Below are 17,545 nucleotides of genomic sequence, written 5' to 3' on the forward strand. Positions count from 1 at the left end.
GGACTGGTTCCAGGAACCCTGCAGACACCAAAACCCGCAGATGCATAAATACTAATACTATATAAAATGGTGTAGTATTTGCATATAACCTACCCACACCCTCCAGTTTACTTCAAATCATCTCTAGATTACTTATAATACCTAATATAATATAAATGCTACAGGGACTTCCTTGATGGCACAGTGGTTAAGAATCTCCCTGCCAATGCAGGGGACATGGGTTCGAGCCCTGGTCCGGGAAGATCCCACATGCCGCAGAGCAACTAAGTCCATGCACCATAACTACTGAGCCTGTGCTCTAGAGCTTGCAAGCCACAACTACTCAGCCTATGTGCCACAACTACTGAAGCCTGTATGCCTAGAGCCCATGCTCCGCAACAAAGAGAAGCCACTGCAATGAGAAGCCCGTGCACCGCAAGGAAGAGTAGCCCCTGCTCGCCGCAACTGGAGAAAGCCCGCGCACAGCAATGAAGACCCAACGCAGCCAAAAATAAAAAAATAAAAAAGCTACATAAATAGTTGTAAGTACAATGTAAATGCTATATAAATAGTTGCCAGTGCACAGCAAATTCAAGATTTGCTTTGGAAACTTCCTGGAATTTTCAAATATTTTTGATCCTTGGCTCCTTGAACCTGCAGATGTGGGACCTATGGATACTAAAGGGCCAAATGTAAATATTCTATGATGATATTAACTAGGTTATAAACATTTGTTTTGGTAAAATCAGCATAACAAAGCCTCAAATAACCATTTTAGCTAATATCAGTGCATTTCTTTTCAATGTCCAATATTTGTAGATGTTGCTACTTGTGTAGGGTAAAGTTAGACCTTTGCAGAGATAGGGTCACTTTAACTTATAATGTCTCTATTGTCTTTATTGCAGATTGTCTCTCTGGGTAAACCAAGTTATCTTCTTTGCCTTTCCTTTTTTGTTGTTGTTTGTTTGTTTTGGCTGCACCAGGTTTAGCTGCAGGACTCAGGATTTTTGTTGTGGCATGCGGGATCCTTTGTTGCGATGTGCGAGATCTTTAGGTGCAGCATGTGCACTCTTAGCTGTGGCATGCATGCAGGATCTAGCTCCCGGACCAGGGATCGAACCCAGGCCCCCTGCATTGGGAGTGTGGAGTCTTAACCACTGGACCACCAGGTGCTAAGGTGAAGCATGCATGTATATGTTGGAGGAGGGGGCTACACTCAGTCAACTGGAAGTTACACTTTTAAATGTTTACAGTTGGGAACTCCACATAACACTTTTTTTGAAAAAAAAAAAATTCCTGCTACTGGAAAGAACTGTTTTCAAGCACTGATTTAGACCATCATATGTATGCTTTTTCAATTCAATACACTAAAGAGGGTCAAATAAATAACAACATAAACATAAAATGTCCTTAACTATTTACCTATATATTTTAGACTCAAAAGCAAGGGAGATTTAACATAAGAGGTGAAAACCATTGACTCAATACTAAGAAAGTAATCATGAAAATCCAAAACTTCAAAAGTATATAAAAACTAATTCTATTATGCACACATTAAATAATTAAGCATTTCCCTTTCTTACTTCATAACCTGAAACAAGGCCAAATAGAAGAGGGTATCAGTACCTGTGGTAGTTGCATACCTCATGGCTCTTTGCTTCCAAGTCCATCCCCTATAAAATGAATCCAAATGGAATTATAATTAAACAGGATATGTAAGATCTGTCATTGTTCTCTCAAAAGAATCTCAATTTTTAAAAACTTGCAACCAAATCTAGATATGACTTTAGTTACATTTAAACCTTAAGCCTACAGAGTGATTCAATAAGATTTACTTTGTGGGAAGAAAACGAATCTAGAAATCAAAAGTTACAGTTCTGGCTGTTCTCCCTGGTACTAAGTGTCCTTGACCAGATCACCTAACTGGCTCATTCCTGAGGCTGGCAAATGACCACGGAGTCAGAAACAATTAGAAAGCCAAGGTACTTCAAGATCATCTAGTTCAGCTTGTTTTCAAACTTTTTTCACCAGAACCCAAAGTAAAAACTATGTTTGACTTCACAAGCCAGTACACACACAGAAGTTTTATGAAAGAAAATTTCCCCTATGTTTCGATAGTTCCTGTTCTATTCCATTTTATTAAATAAAATGTCCTGGGAAGACCCACAGCTTTGGTACTTGAGTTCCACAAGATGGTTTTCTCAGGAGGCTACTGCTTTCCCACATCTTTCCAATCAACTGAACTCGCTTTCTTGATCTTCAATGGGGAGGTGGGGAATCACAGCATCTTCCCATCACAATCTTCAGATATGCTTACCAATAAGATTCAAGGCCTGTCCTGGGCAATGTGTCTATAAAATGACCGCTTCTTGGTAAATCCAGCTTAAGACTCTGATTCAGTTTTAAGGACACTGCTGAACTAAAGTTTTCTTCTGCCATTTTCCAGTGAAAACCAAGAGACAACCACCTCCCCCACACACACCACTTAACTATAATCTTCTATTCCAGCAATGTTCTGATTGGTCTATTCCATTTTTCACCATTATCTACACTACAATTTAAAATGGCTTAAAAAACATTAAGAAGTTGCTTCCATGCGATTATTCCATCCTGATTCAAGAATTTCTATACCAGTTTCTCCTCATTTTTAAAATTCCACCACTAGACTAGATTTCTTTCCTGAGTTACTACAAAATCATGACATAAAAAAACATGTAAACACCCTATATACTGATAAGATTTTAATTCTACATGCCATTAACAACTCTAACATTTTCCAGGGTGACAACCACTTGAGAATGGTTCTATAAATAATAGCTAAGATTTGAGAGGGAGAGGGAAGTGAGAGAAAATGGGTCTGTGTAATATCCTGAAGAGCCCTGGAAACCTAAGAAAAGAAAAATCAGGAGAAAAAGAAGAGCACTAACATTGCTTTCATCAACTGTCATATTTTGCTCTGAGGCTAGTCCTACAATTAAGTAACTGAAAATCTACATCCATACAGTAACTTTTGGACAATAAAAGCAATAAAAAAAACTTAAGACAAATCATGAAGTCTGCAAAGGCTACATCTATGGATTGATTCATATGCATCAGATTCTATTTAAGCCTCTTTACATTAATATTAATTCATTTAATTCGCACAGTCTAAGGCACTAGTATTATCTCTTCTAGGGATAGTATCATCACCTCCTCCTAGGTAAAGAAATTGAAGCACTGAGGATAATAAGTAACTTTCTCAAGGTTACTCACACACCCAGAGTAGCAAAGCTGAGACCCCTGCCTTCTGAGTGCAGAGTCTGTGCACTTCAGCCCTAAGCTATACTGTGTTTCCAGAATGATGGAGGAGGAGGGAAGAGAAGGCAAAGGAAGCTAAAGAAGCTTGCTACCTGGAAACCTCAGAGTGTCTTCACTGCCAGTAATTGTCTCCGAAACTTAAAATCAGAAACTGATCTGCAGTCAGGTTAGTTAGAGTGAGTCATCTGATAGCTTTGTTCAAATGTGTGTACAAAGCTGCTGACAAAACCTCTCAGCTCTCCGGAGACAAATTTGCTTTTGTTAACTTGATTCATTTCAGCAAAGGGAAAGAACTCCAAGAGTCTTTGACATCCTGGCGCCATTTCTTACCACTAGTGTAAACTAGGGCAAGTCTTTGACCCCTTCGGACTTCACCAGAAGCAGGATCATAACAACGCTCCCCAAAGAGGGAATGCAGTGAAAACACAGTGTTAATGGTTAGGAGCTGTACAGCGTTGTTCTTGCCCCTATGGCGAGGGGCGCATGGAGACGGCAGGCTCAGCTCCACCACTCCCCCACTCCACAAAAATGGGCAGAATGCTGAAGGCTGGATGTGTGGAAGGGAGAAGAAAGCGTGTCTCCCTCCCGATGCCGAGACTGAAAGCAGAACCTCCCCCGGACTGGGCTGGAGTTTTTCTTCCGTCCTCCCCTCCTCCCTCTCTACCCTCGGTCCCTCCGCGCCTCTCACACGCCGCACGAGTCCATTCACCCCCAGCCCCGACACTGATCCCCCAGCCCCGACACTGATCCACCGCCCCTCCACCCGCCGTTACCTCGGCGGCAGCAGCAAACTCGGGACTCGCTGCCATCGATTCCTCTCCGCCGCCACCAGCAGGACCGACAACGTAGAGGCCGCCGCCATGTCCCTGCAGCCCCGTCACTCTCCGACGCTTAGACACAGCAGCTGTGTCCCACTCACTGCAAAACCTTGCCTCCGCTCTGCGAGCCTCTTGTCCTCCGCCGGCCACCGTCCAGGTCAGAGCCAAGCAATAGGTGAACCGAAGGGTGGTGGGGGCGTATCCACCAAAAGCAATCAAAGAACAGAGCAGGGCTTGGGTGGCGGCGATTGGCCAGTCGGTCCGCGTGCCGTGGGGATGCGGTCCCCGCTCCCTCCGCCCCTTGCGCCAACCAGAGGAGGGGTCGTCTTTGTCCTCAGCCTTTCTTGGACTCGGATCACTGTTTCTTCCCTTGTCCCTCAGCGTTCCTTCGTTCCGGAACACTGCTTCTGACCATTATTATTAAAGCCGCAAGGAAGTGGGCGAGGCAGAGTCATGGGGAAAAAGTCAAATGGAGTGGAGAGCAAGATAAAATTCTCTAATGATCTCAAGAATGGAAAAAATAAAATGAATAACTAAAATTAAATTTAAAACCACCCTGAGCTTTTAAAAAAGTGTTTTAACGGACTGTTGAGGAAAAGAGGAAGTCAAAACAGAACTGCAGAATATCTAGAAAACAAAAGTACTGAAAACACTACATATAGATGCTTATTTGATATAACTAAAGCCGGGCTTATAGGAAAATTATAGTGAACGTAAATTAATCATCCAATTTAAGGGTTAGAAAAAAATACATAAATAAAGCATAATAAAGTAGTAAAGATTTTTTAAAAAGAAATAAATGAATTAAGAAAACTAATATAGAAGCACTAATAAGTTCAGAAAATAAATAAATAAATAAATAGTAACTAATCTAATCATAAGTAAAGGGGAGAAATGCACACTTGCCATGATTAAAAAGAAAAAAAAAGGTAAGTGGGGAAAAGGTGCAGGTATAGGAAAAAATTATAAATTTGTAAGAGACTATTTTGCTCAACTTTAAGCAAATAAACTTTGAAAACCTGGATGAAATGGATGCTGTTCAAGATAAGAAAATACAGTTTACCCAAATAGATCCTGAGATAGAAAATCTAATTAAACCATTACCACAGAAGAACAAGAGAATATTATCAAAGACCTATCATTCCTACTGCCTTCATTTCCACCTTCACCTCCATCCCCAAAACACGTGACTCACCTTGTTTCACAAGGAAACTCCACCAAAATGTTAAATAGTAGTTGACGACAATGCTATTAATTCTGACCCAGAGCACAGAAAAAATTGGAAGTCCTCCAAAGTCTTATGAGGTGAGATAACATTGGTACCAAAATCTAACAAAGATAGCACACACACACACACACACACACAAAACTATAGTCCAATTTCTTCACTTATGAATATTAATGGGAAAATCTCAAGTATATTACTAACTAAAGTATCTGGTAGCATATGGAAAGAGTAATACACCATGATTAAGGTTTATTACAGAAATGTAAGAAGATTCAATATTAATATAATTAATCTTATTAATAATTTAAAAGAGAAAAAATTGTATCATGTTCATAGATGCTTAATAGGTCTTTGATAAAATTCAACATTCATTCTAGATTTTAAGACTCAATAATTCAAGAGTGGTATTGGGACAAGTGGCAAGCCCTCTAGGGGGGAAAAAGTTGAATCCCTACTCACTCCTCATACCTAACACCAAAGTAAGTTCCAAATGGATAAAAGATTAAATATAAAAGATAAAATCATAAGAGTGCTAGAATATATCATAGGATATCTTAAAGAAGGAAAGGTTTTTCTAAGTGTAACACAATACTCAGAAACTATAACAGAAAAAGAATTGATAAATTCAACTACATAATTTTTTTTGAAAATCTGCACAACTAAACATATATATAGAAAAAAGTAAACTAGGAATAATTTTATAACTCTTATCACAGATGAAGGTCTACTTTCCTTAATATATAAATAACTCCTACAAATCAATAAGAAAAAAGATCTATAATGCAAGAGAAAAGCTTCAAAGAATATGAAGAGACCAAGGGAACAGAATAGAGAGCCCAGAAGTAAACCCACGCATATATGATCAACTAAGCTTTGACAAGGGTGCCAAGTGCACCCAATGGGGAAAAAATAGTCCCTTCAATAAGTACTGTTGGGAAAACTGGACATCCCCATACGAAAGAATGAAACTGGACCCTGCCTTACACCACTAGAAGAAAACATAGGGAAAATGCTTCTTGACATTGGTTTTTTATTTTTTAGATATGACACCAAAAGCAAAGGCAAAAAAAGCAAAAATAAAGTTGGGACAACATCGAGCTAAAAAGTTTCATCAGCAAAGGAAACAATCAACAAATGAAAAGGGCATCTGCTGAATAGGAGAAAATATTTACAAACCATATGTCTGACAAGGGGTTAATATCTAAAATGTAGAGAGACTTTATACAACTCAGTAGCAAAAAACAAATAATCCAATTAAAAATGGGCAAAGGACCCAAATAGACATTTTCCCAAAGAAGACATACAAACAACTAACACCTACATGAAAAGGTGCTCAACACCACTAGTCATCAGGGAAATGCAAATCAAAACCACAATGAGATGTCACCTGTTAGGATGGCTATTATCAAAAAGACAAAAGATAACAAGTGTTGGTGAGGATGTGGAGAAAAGGGAACCCTTGTACACTGTTGGTGGGAATGTAAATTGGACAGTCATTATGGAAAACATCATTATTCAGAGTCCTCAGAAAATTAAAAATAGAACTACCATATGATTCAGCAATCCCACTTCTGGACATATATCTGAAGGAAACAAAATCAGTATCTTGAAGATATATATGCATTACCACCTTTATTGCAGCATTATTCACAGGAGCCAAGATATAGTAACAACATAAGTATCTGTTGACTGAATGAACCATGAGAAAGAAATCCTGCCATTTGCAACAAAGTGGATGAACCTGGAGGACATTATGCTAAGTGAAATGAGCCAGATAAAGATAAATACTGTATGATCTCACTTATATTTGGAATTAAAAAAAAAGTCAAACATATAGAAACAGAGAGTAAAATGGTGGTTACCAGGAGCTGAGGGGTGGGGGAAAAAGGGGAGACACTGGTCAAAGGGAACAAACTTTCAGTTATAAGATGAATAACTTCTGGGGAATCTAATGTATAGCATGGTGACTCTAATTATGATACTGTATTGTATATTTGACATTTATTAAGAGAGTAGATCTTAAGTATTCTCATCACCTGACTGTGGTAATAATTTTACAATGTATACATATACCAACTCATCACACTGTACATGTTAAATATATACAATTTTGTTTGTCGCTTATACCTCAATAAAGCTAAGGGGGAAACTAACAAGTATAAAGAAAAAAATAGAATATGAGGAGTTCACAGAATAGGAAATGTAAATAAATGTAAAAGGCACTTGACCTTATTACAAATCAAAGAAGTACAATTTAAAACTATAGGGCTTCCCTGGTGGCGCAGTGGTTAAGAATCCGCCTGCCAATGCAGGGGACACGGGTTCGAGCCCTGGTCCGGGAAGATCCCACATGCCGCGGAGCAACTAAGCCTGTGTGCCACAACTACTGAGCCTGCGCTCTAGAGCCCGTGAGCCACAACTACTGAAGCCCGCGTGCCTAGAGCCCGTGCTCCGCAACAAGAGAAGCCACCGCAATGAGAAGTCTGCGCACCGCAACGAAGAGTAGCCCCCGCTTGCCGCAACTAGAGAAAGCCCGCGCGCAGCAATGAAGACCCAATGCAGCCAAAAATAAATAAATAAAAAAATAAATGTATAAAAAATATAAAAAATAAAACTATAATGATATACCACATTTCACCTGTCACATTAGCATATATCAAACGTTTAATAACACTGTAATTAGGGACATGAGAGTGTTATCATTATTGAGTGAAAATTGGTACAACCATTATGCAGAGTACTTTGGTAATAGTTATCAAAATTGCAAATTCATGGGCTTTCCTGGTGGCGCAGTGGTTGAGAGTCTGCCTGCTGATGCAGGGGACACGGGTTCGTGCCCTGGTCCGGGAAGATCCCACATGCCGCAGAGCGGCTGGGCCCGTGAGCCATGGCCGCTGAGCCTGCGCGTCCGGAGCCTGTGCTCCACAACGAGAGAGGCCACAACAGTGAGAGGCCCGCGTACCGCAAAAAAAAAAAAAAAAAAAAAAAGCAAATTCACAAACTTTTGAAACTAGCAAAGCTATTTCTTAGAAATCACTCAAGATATACTCACAGATATTTGAAATGGTGTCTGATTAAGGAAACTTATTGTTTCATTGTTGGAAATAACAAACTAATTAAAAGAGACTGGTTAAATAAATGTACGGATATACATTTAATGGATTACTATGCAGCCACTAAAAAAAGAATGAGACAGCACTATATGTACTCATATATTAAGATTCATTGATGAGTGAAAAAAGCAATGTGCAGAACTGTGGTTATTATTCTATCATTTGTGTAAAAATAGGAGAAAGAAAAAACATACATGCTTATGTATGTAGCAATAGCCTCTGGGAAAGAAAAGTTGTTGGCTCCAAGACAGGGACAGGATAGCAGGATAGTGACAGCTTTTTATTATACACGCTTTTACATACTTTGGATTTGTTTTGACATAACTTCAGACTTAGAGAAAAGCTACAAGAATAGTACCCTTCACCTATAAATCCCAAGTGTTTATATTTTACCACATTTGCTTTATCTTTTGCTCTCCGTGTACCTACACACACACAGACACACACACACTCACACACACACACACACACACTCATATACTCATACTTTTTTTTCTGAACCATTTGCAAGTAAGTTGCAGACATGATGCTCTTTCTTACTCCTAACGACTTTAATGTGTATTTCCTAAAACAAAGAGATTCTCTTACCTATACATGCTCTCTGAACCTGCTTGGCTTGATCCTGGATGTACCATTTCCATCTTGCAATTGATTACTGTTAGACCCATCCAGCTTCATTACTTAGTGGATTTGACAGAATCCAGCTCAAAAATGGTCAATTCTGGATATATGGTCACTTAGTGTCCCAAGGTCAAGTGTTCCAGGACCCAGTAACATGCCAAGAGCTGTTTCTCAAAGGGTATATATTTCTCTGCTGCAAATGGCATGGCCGTGGTCTTGCTCCAAAATGCCCAGGGCCTGTTATGATTCTCCCACTAGAGTTTGCCAAAAATTTCGTGCTGTACCTTTGCCCACTGCTGAAACCTCCAACACCGTAAGGTCTGTCTGAGTCTCTGGCTCAAGCAGCAGGGCTGATTGCATCATGGCCTGGAGTTGCTGTACTGCCCTTTCCTGATCTGGCCCCACTCAAAACTGATTGCTTTCTATGTCACCTGGTAAATGGACCAGAGGAATTTTCCTAGCTGTAGAATGTTGTCACCAGAACCCAAAGAGGCCTAACTGGCTCTGTGTTTCCTTCTTTGTGGAAAGGATGCAAGACAAAAAACATCTGTATTTTATTTTGGAGGGGATATTCTGGCATGTCTTTGATCCTCTGTGTCCTTAAATACTTCAATGAAGTAGTCAGTCCCTGAATCTTCATACCTCCTGGAACACATGTGTTTAACCAAGGCGTCCAGCATAATAATTGCTCCATGCTTGTCCTGTATAATTAGCATGATGTCATCAATGTAGTGGTTCAATGATATTCCATGGGATGTCTGTGCAGTCCAGATCACTTTGGATTACATTATGACAGAGGACAGGAGAGTTGACAAATTCCTGGGGCAAAGCTATAAATGAATATTACAGAGCATGGGCCAACAACTAGCCTTCGTAGAAAGGCAAGTCAGCCCGAGCAGTGGCTGGTCCATAGACTGTCAGTGCCAGGGCTTGAGAGGCTGTTTTCCTGGGGGTGTGCTACATCTGGGGCAGAGTTGGAAGCAGGCTGGAATCAGCCCTGCTCCTATTACCTTTTGTATAGGTTCCTATTAAACCACTTTTCTTTGTGTATGCACTGGAATTTCTATACCCGAGTTTCCCCGCAGAAGTAAACCAGTAATTCTACCTTGACAGTGGACGTGGGGTAGACAGCATCCAAGACAGCCTCCCTTGATTTCTACCTCTCCTGGTCTTCACTCCTACATTGTACCAGGGATGGTCAATGTGACCAAGAGGATACAGCAGAAGTGATGGCATGTAACTTCTGTGATTAGGTGGTCGTCTCTCTCTCTTGGATCACTTGCTCTGGGGAAAGCCAGTTGCCGTGTTGTGAGCAACCCTTTAGATATGCCACATGGTGTGAACTTGGAAGTAGATCCTTCAGCCCCATTTGAGCCTTCAGATGACTGCAGCTCTGGCTAACAGCCGAACTGCCACCTGGTGAGAGACCCTGAGCCAGAGCCACCCAGCTAAGCTGCTCCCAGATTTCTGACCCTCAGAGACTGTGTGAGATAATAAATGTTGTTTTAAGCTGCTAGGTTTCAGGGCAATTTGTTACACAGCTATAGATAACTAACACAGGACCTCTTCTGATTTATCTCAGCCCCTACCAGACTGTCTGGCGTTTAGGAAGTCCTTAATCGATGTTGGTTGGATGAATGAATGAATGGGTAATTGTGGCAGCACTTAAATAAACCAGTAATCCAGTCAGGTAGTCTGGACTGAGAGTTGAGAAATTTAATTTATAACTTTAATATGGTTTATCTTCTCAGAAATTCAGTTTCTCTCAAATAGGTCTTCGCACCTAGTAATAATGTGGCAGTGGAGAATAGAACAAAATAAATTATTTCTAGGAAGACGATTTAACTTACTGATTCAAGCAACAACCTCCACTAAGGTTGTAAACAAAATTTTTAATAGCACAAAAACCGAATTATAAGGAACGAATGACATAAATCTCCAAGGTAAGTTTTTATTACAAAAACTTTTAATACAATTCAATATTCTATTAAGACTAAAGGCAGGTCCTTCCCAAACCTACTGAGCCATAAGAGAACAAGTCAGGAAAGTGAATATGTTCTCCAGGGTGACTTGAATTATTCCTTTACTAACGAATGCTAGGGGTGTGTGGTCTTTTCTGTTAACATTTCTTTGGAAGTAAAAACAAGGAGGAATAAAATTCTTGGCTGCTCTACAGAAAAACGTGAACTAGAGTGAAAATGTGGCCATAAAACTGCAGAAGAAGCAAGTTACCACAAGAGGGGGATCTACATTCAAGAAAGAAAAGTTGGTTAGCAGTTCAATTTCTCTTTCAAAGAAATAAAAAATGCCTTGAGAAATTTACTCCATTCCTTTATCCTTAGACTCACAGCTTAACAATCCCATAAAAATGAGAAACGAATGTTTTACAGAGCCTCTCAGTTTTCTTCGAGGGAGTAGAGAACTTCATTAAAGATAGGCTATTTTATTTCCCATTAAGCCCTCCTTTCATGTACCATAATCTCTCGTGATTCTGGACAAAATAATTTCCTCTGTAAAAGTGAGCATATGCCGGTATGAGGCTTCAGGCAGCACTTATTGTCATTGTTCTTGTAGGCAATTTGGTGTAGTGAAAAGACCAGAGACCTTGGTACCAGACCAACAGGAAATCAAATTCAGGCTCTGCCACTTGTTAGCTGGGTGACATTTAAGTGATTAATTTCTTTAAGTCTGAGTTTACTCACATGTAAGTTGTGAAAATTAAATGAGATGTATATAAACTGCTTAGCCTAGTGTCTGACACATATGTGTTCAATAGTGAAAGGCCATTATTATTGTTTCTTGCTTATTATTTAATTATGTTGTCTGTAGCCACCTAATTCTTAGTTTTAGTGATTCTGGAGGAGTCATCAAGATAAAAATATAAGCTGATCTATTCCTCTTGGTGTCACATCAAATATCTAGACAACCTATGATATGTTGTTCTTTTTGACGATTTTTAGAAAACATTTAAAGTGGAAAAGGAGGTAAGTCAATTGACAGACACATACATCTTACAAAACATGGATAGTAAAAGCACTGAAAATACATTTTACAGGCAAAGCAGAAGCATTTTTAAAAGTGGAAAAGATCAAGGATAAAATTAAGTCCCCAATGTGAACACAGGTAATATTAATTACAATTGATGCTTTGGTTTATAATATGGAGCATATACCACTTTACATACATTATGTTAGTTTAATGTATCTCAAATGTTGACTCTGGTTAAAATATTTTCAAGGAAACTAGAAAATATTCTTAAACAGCTCACTCGATCTTTCATAAAATGAACAAAAATTATTTTGAAATTGATGTACTGCTTGAACTTACGTCAGAAATTTGGTTTTTGTGAAAGATAGTGGTTTACACGGTTGGAAGGACCCACACTCCAAGGGAAGTCTTCAATATCCTGGAAACAATGAAAGAATTCTCTAAACTGCACCTTTTTCTTTTCCCTCGGGGCACCAGTTAGATTCTCTGGTATCCAGAAGATTCACGCCTTAAGCGGATTCCATAGACAATCAAACCCACTGCGAAAAGACCAAGCACGATGGCCCCAATCACAGGAAGCACAATTGTGTAGTCAGATGAACATTCGTCCACTAAGAGAAAAAACAAATACGGCCACTAAGGTTTAGTGAGGACAGACCAGAAAGCAGGCTAGAGTGGGGAGAATATGAGCTTTGGAGTCAGACCTGTGCTTGACTTTTGCTTCCACCACTAACTGTGTGAACCTGGGAGGGTTATTTAACCCTGAAATTTACTCATTTATAAAGGAAGCAAATAATATATAAAATTGTTGGAGGATGAAATAAGATAACTTTCTCTTCTCAGAAATTAATAAATATTTAATAATTGTTAGTCCTGTTTTCTTCCAGGTGTTGCTCTCTGCAAAGTGGGATGTGCTTACGTAAAACAGACTGCGTCACCGTAAACCTTATCTCTTGAAGACATGTGATGTTTCTCCACTTTTTAAAACATTCATTTTTGTCACACTTACAGTTCTGTTTTATTGCTTTTAGTTAGCCAAAAATATTAGAAAATAGACCTAATTATTTATGAGGGCTTAAAAGTGAAAGTTTGCAAATTTGTCAAAATTCTTTTTTCTTTATTCTGTTAGAGACTATTTATTCAGTTCATTTAAAATGTAATCAGTCTTGACTGGAGAAAGATGGAAGGCCCTGGGAATAAAAGGGAACTTAGTTGAATACAAATAAATGGAGAACTATATCTATATCTTATTCCAGAACAGATGAGAGGATATGCCCTTGAGGTCTTCCATGAACCAATATTGAAATTATGTCCTGAACCAAGAATCACCATTAACCCAATTCTCACCTGAGGTCCAAGTAAAAAGAATCAGGAGGGGCCAGGGAAGAGGGAATGGTAATTAGAGACTCCTGGGAAAAAAACTAAATCTATACAAGACAGGAACTGTGCTTGTAGTACACTATTTGATTTGGCAGTGGACAATATTTACATTATAATGATGCATACTTTATTGATTTAACAAAAAAACAGTGATATAACCATAAAAAGGATGGTGTAAGAAGTATTAAATCCTTATCTTCCATAGCAAGAGGTTTAAAGCTGATAAATTAGGAAATAGTAGGATAAGCTTTTTATTATTTTTTAGAGAACTATGGAGATAGTTACCATAAGAAACTGTTCAAACTAGTTAAAGTGCTTTGTCTCTTAGAGGAGGGACAGGGAAATGTTGCTTTTCATGAATCCTTTTAGAGTATATGATAATTTTGTTATTTACATATTTGTTAAAATTATATATAATATTGTTATATTAAATATAACATTGTACATGTAAATATTTATATATATTTCTTAGGAAAGAACATAATCTAAGAAGTTAAAATAATTTGGAAAAAAAATACAGAATTGTCAAAACAAAATGTAAAGCACATACCTATCGATCCAGCAGTTCCACCACTAGGAATTTATACTGAAGATATATTCATAAAGTACACAAATATATGTAATAATAATCTCCTTTGATGAGAGGAAAATTGACAATCTAAATATCCATCAAAAATTTACAATTGTATATTCATACAATAGACTATGACGTAGCCATCAAAAGGAATGTGGTAGATTTCCATGTGCTGACAGGGAAGTTACCTAAGATCTGTGAAGCACTGCATGGGTGCCTAGAGCAAAAAAATACACAAGAAGCTGGGGGAAGACTGGGATGGCAATAGAGGCAACTTTTACTTTCTATGTAGTTTTATACTATTTAATATGACATTGTTTAAACATCTTCAAAATGCAAAAATGTAAACAAAGAAAATAGTTATCCAATCACCATGTTTCTTCCACTTGAATTAATCACCATAAATCTTTGAGGCATTTATTTCCTCTGTACATATATGTGTGTATGCGTGTGTGTGTGCTCATGTGTATGCTTAAAGAAAATCATTGTATTTTTTAAAATGATATATGCTCATTATAAATCTCCTGAAAACCACCTACCCAGCATTTATCATTGGTAAAACATGGACAAACATTATTTCAGGCGTCTTTCTTTACAACTGTAAGAATAGATGGGTAGAAAAATAAATGGAAGTGGTTTTATCAAAATGGGATCATACAAATGCTATTTTAACCAAAATTGTCCATTTTAATGTTACTTGAATTTCACAGAAGAAAAAAACTAAAACAAAACTAGAGGAATTACTGCACTTCAAATAAACGTGTCTTTGCCATGGGAAATATTGTTGCATAAAAGATTTTTTTAAGGTTCAAAGAAGAGACAAAAATACCCAAGTAGAAAATAAATAAATGATTATGAAATGCATTAAGAGGTTATAAAATAAATTAGAGGCGTGTTTTCTAAACTCTGTGTTTCCAGTTAGACATTATCTATTGATTCTGTTTTGAAAGATTAGCACTAACAGATTCCCTTCTATTTCTGGTCTTCCCAACTCAAATTCTGAATAGCTATACATATTTTTAGAAACATTGTTCAGGTTTACAATATTTCAGTTCTATTTGATAAGTATAATTCCTATAATTTCTAAAAATTCGCTTCAAATTTAGAACACATTCACTATTTAAAGTCAAAATAATACAAAATGCTGTACATTGAGAAGTTTCATTTCTACCCTTGTGCCATCTTCTTAGTTCTTCCTGCCAATATTAGACTACTATTTAATTTCTTATATATTTCCAATGTTTCAGATATAAGCAAAAGTGAAAATATACTTTATTTCCCATTTTCCTCACTATTATGCATTATACATTTTTAAACAATGTATTTTGGATAACTTTCCTTATACATACACAAACATGTATGTTCTCATTCTTTTCTTATAACTGTATAGTATTCTGTTGTGGAATGTATCTGTCCCAGATTGATGGACCCTTGTTTTGTTTTTAATCTTTTGATATTACAAATAATTCTGTGATGAATAAGCATGCACATATATCATTTTATATATGAGAAGGAATGATAAAATCTCAGATCCATAATTGTTTAATGCTTTTTATATTTAACTCTTCAAATAGATTAAATGCCTTAAAAAACAAAACAAAACTGTGCTTTCTCTGTTCCTGAAAGATGTTTGCTGATATCCTTGCTTGTAATGTGGCTTCTCTCTGATCAAATTTCATTGTCAAGCTGTATCTTTAAGAAGAGCTCATTTGTGCTGTATCCCTTGAATTATTTCATGTTCGAGGATACCGGTCTATTACCTTTTTACTCAGATTATATTTTGGGGCCACACTTTCCCTTAGGATTTTGTAGACGTTGGTCTATTTTCTGGCTTTAAATGTTATTGTAAAGAAATCTGAGGCCAATTTTAACCTTCCCCCTTTATAGGTGATTTGCTTTTTTTAGGGGAAGGGGGAGTTTGTATGTCTAAAGAATTCTTTAGCTTTAAAGTTCTATGGCTTAGGGCTTCCCTGGTGGCGCAGTGGTTGAGGGTCTGCCTGCCGATGCTGGGGACACGGGTTCGTGCCCCGGTCTGGGAAGATCCCACATGCCGTGGAGCGGCTGGGCCCGTGAGCCATGGCCGCTGAGCCTGCACGTCCGGAGCCTGTGCTCCGCAACGGGAGAGGCCACAACAGTGAGAGGCCCGTGTACCGCAAAAAAAAAAAAAAGTTCTATGGCTTACTTTGGATATATCTTAATGTTAAGCTTTCGGTGTCAGGTTTTTTTTTCCTCCCACCCTGGGATAGGTACACTGTGCACTTTCAATCTGCAACTTCAATTATTTATTTTAAGGAAAACTTCTTAAATCATCAAATTTATCTTTTTATTTTTTAACTCTGTACTTCAGAGGCACCAGTTATCCTCATTTTAGATGATCTGAATAGCTTTCATACCTAGCAGCTTACCTATAATATTATAATCTTATTTTTTTTAACTGGTTAACTCAGTCTTTTTCTTTACAAAGATAATGCAGTTTTCAGCTCTATCTGTTCTGCCTTTTATTTCCATTTATTATGGAAGTGTGTTGCTTTGATGCTCAATTTGTTTTCTTAGGAGTGAAATGTCCTATTTACCTCACTCTTTCATTATAACTTCTCCTCTATGAGCTCTGGTTATATGGAATTCACATTCTTATTAATTGTCAAAAAAACAATTGGCAGGTATTTCTCTCTGTTCCTTGAGTTAGGTTTTCTTTGTATTTTATCAACTATATTCCTTTCTAACCCTCCCTCCTTTAATTTTTAAAAATTGTGGTCAAATATACACAACATAAAATTTACCATTTTAATTGTTTTAAAGTGTACACTTCAGTGACATTAAGTACATTCACATTTTTGTGTGACCATCACCACTATCCATCTCCAGAACTTTTTTCATCTTGCAAAATGAAAATTCTGAATCTATAATTTAGTTTAATCTTATATGATTTTTCCCTGCAGTAACTTTGCACTGTAGTCTTGTAGTTTGTTTTCATCTTACTCGTTTCCCATTGAGCTAACTAATTGGATTCTATTTTCTTTTCTATACCTTGGGAACTAGCTACAGACTGGGGTGTCCTCTGGTTTGGGGCTGGCTCCCCAGTTCATTTCCAGCAGTCTGTGTTTATTCTGCTTTGTCTCCGCAGTAGCCATTTTCACTACTCCTACCTAGCTTGAAGAGATGCGGGATCCTAGTTCCCCAACCAGGGATCGAACCTGGGCCCCCTGCATTGGGAGCGTAGAGTTTTAATCATGGACTGCCAGGGAAGTCCCAAGTGGCTGCTCTTTTTCTCTCCAGTTTTAGGAAGAGTAGTCAGCATTCACAGGACGTTTTTCTTTCACAGTATGGCTCCTTGGGGTAGGTGTACTGGGGAGGTTAGAAAGGTTAGAAGCCCACTCAGCTGCGCCTCTCCACTCTTCCTCTCAGTCTTGTATCTTTGTTGTTCATCAGTTTAAAATGTTTATTGCATTAGGTTATGTCTTTTTGATTGCTACTGGTGATTTTTTTTTTTTTTTTTTTTTGCAGTACGCGGGCCTCTCACTCTTGTGGCCTCTCCTGTTGCGGAGCA

General features: G+C 38.1%; 2 protein-coding genes across 2 annotated transcripts in view; both read right to left on the reverse strand.

Moving 5' to 3' along the window:
* MCCC1 (methylcrotonyl-CoA carboxylase subunit 1) overlaps positions 1 to 5,208 on the reverse strand; it is a 69,775-nt gene extending 64,567 nt beyond the window's left edge. The window contains exons 1-2 of the mRNA XM_081235802.1: positions 4,050 to 5,208; positions 1,606 to 1,652 (exon numbers count right to left, since the gene is read on the reverse strand). Coding sequence (XP_081091928.1) covers positions 1,606 to 1,652; positions 4,050 to 4,138 — 136 coding nt within the window. The 5' untranslated portion in view covers positions 4,139 to 5,208. The remainder of the gene's footprint in view (positions 1 to 1,605; positions 1,653 to 4,049) is intronic.
* Positions 5,209 to 10,928: 5,720 nt separating this feature from the next.
* The window catches only part of LAMP3 (lysosomal associated membrane protein 3), a 34,763-nt gene continuing 28,146 nt past the window's right edge, over positions 10,929 to 17,545 (reverse strand). The window contains exon 6 of the mRNA XM_081235552.1: positions 10,929 to 12,655. Within this exon, the coding sequence (XP_081091678.1) occupies positions 12,522 to 12,655 (134 nt within the window). The 3' untranslated portion in view covers positions 10,929 to 12,521. The remainder of the gene's footprint in view (positions 12,656 to 17,545) is intronic.

This window comes from Mesoplodon bidens (assembly GCF_964165515.1).
Source record: "Mesoplodon bidens genome assembly, chromosome: 5".
NCBI classification, from domain to species: Eukaryota; Metazoa; Chordata; class Mammalia; order Artiodactyla; family Ziphiidae; genus Mesoplodon; species Mesoplodon bidens.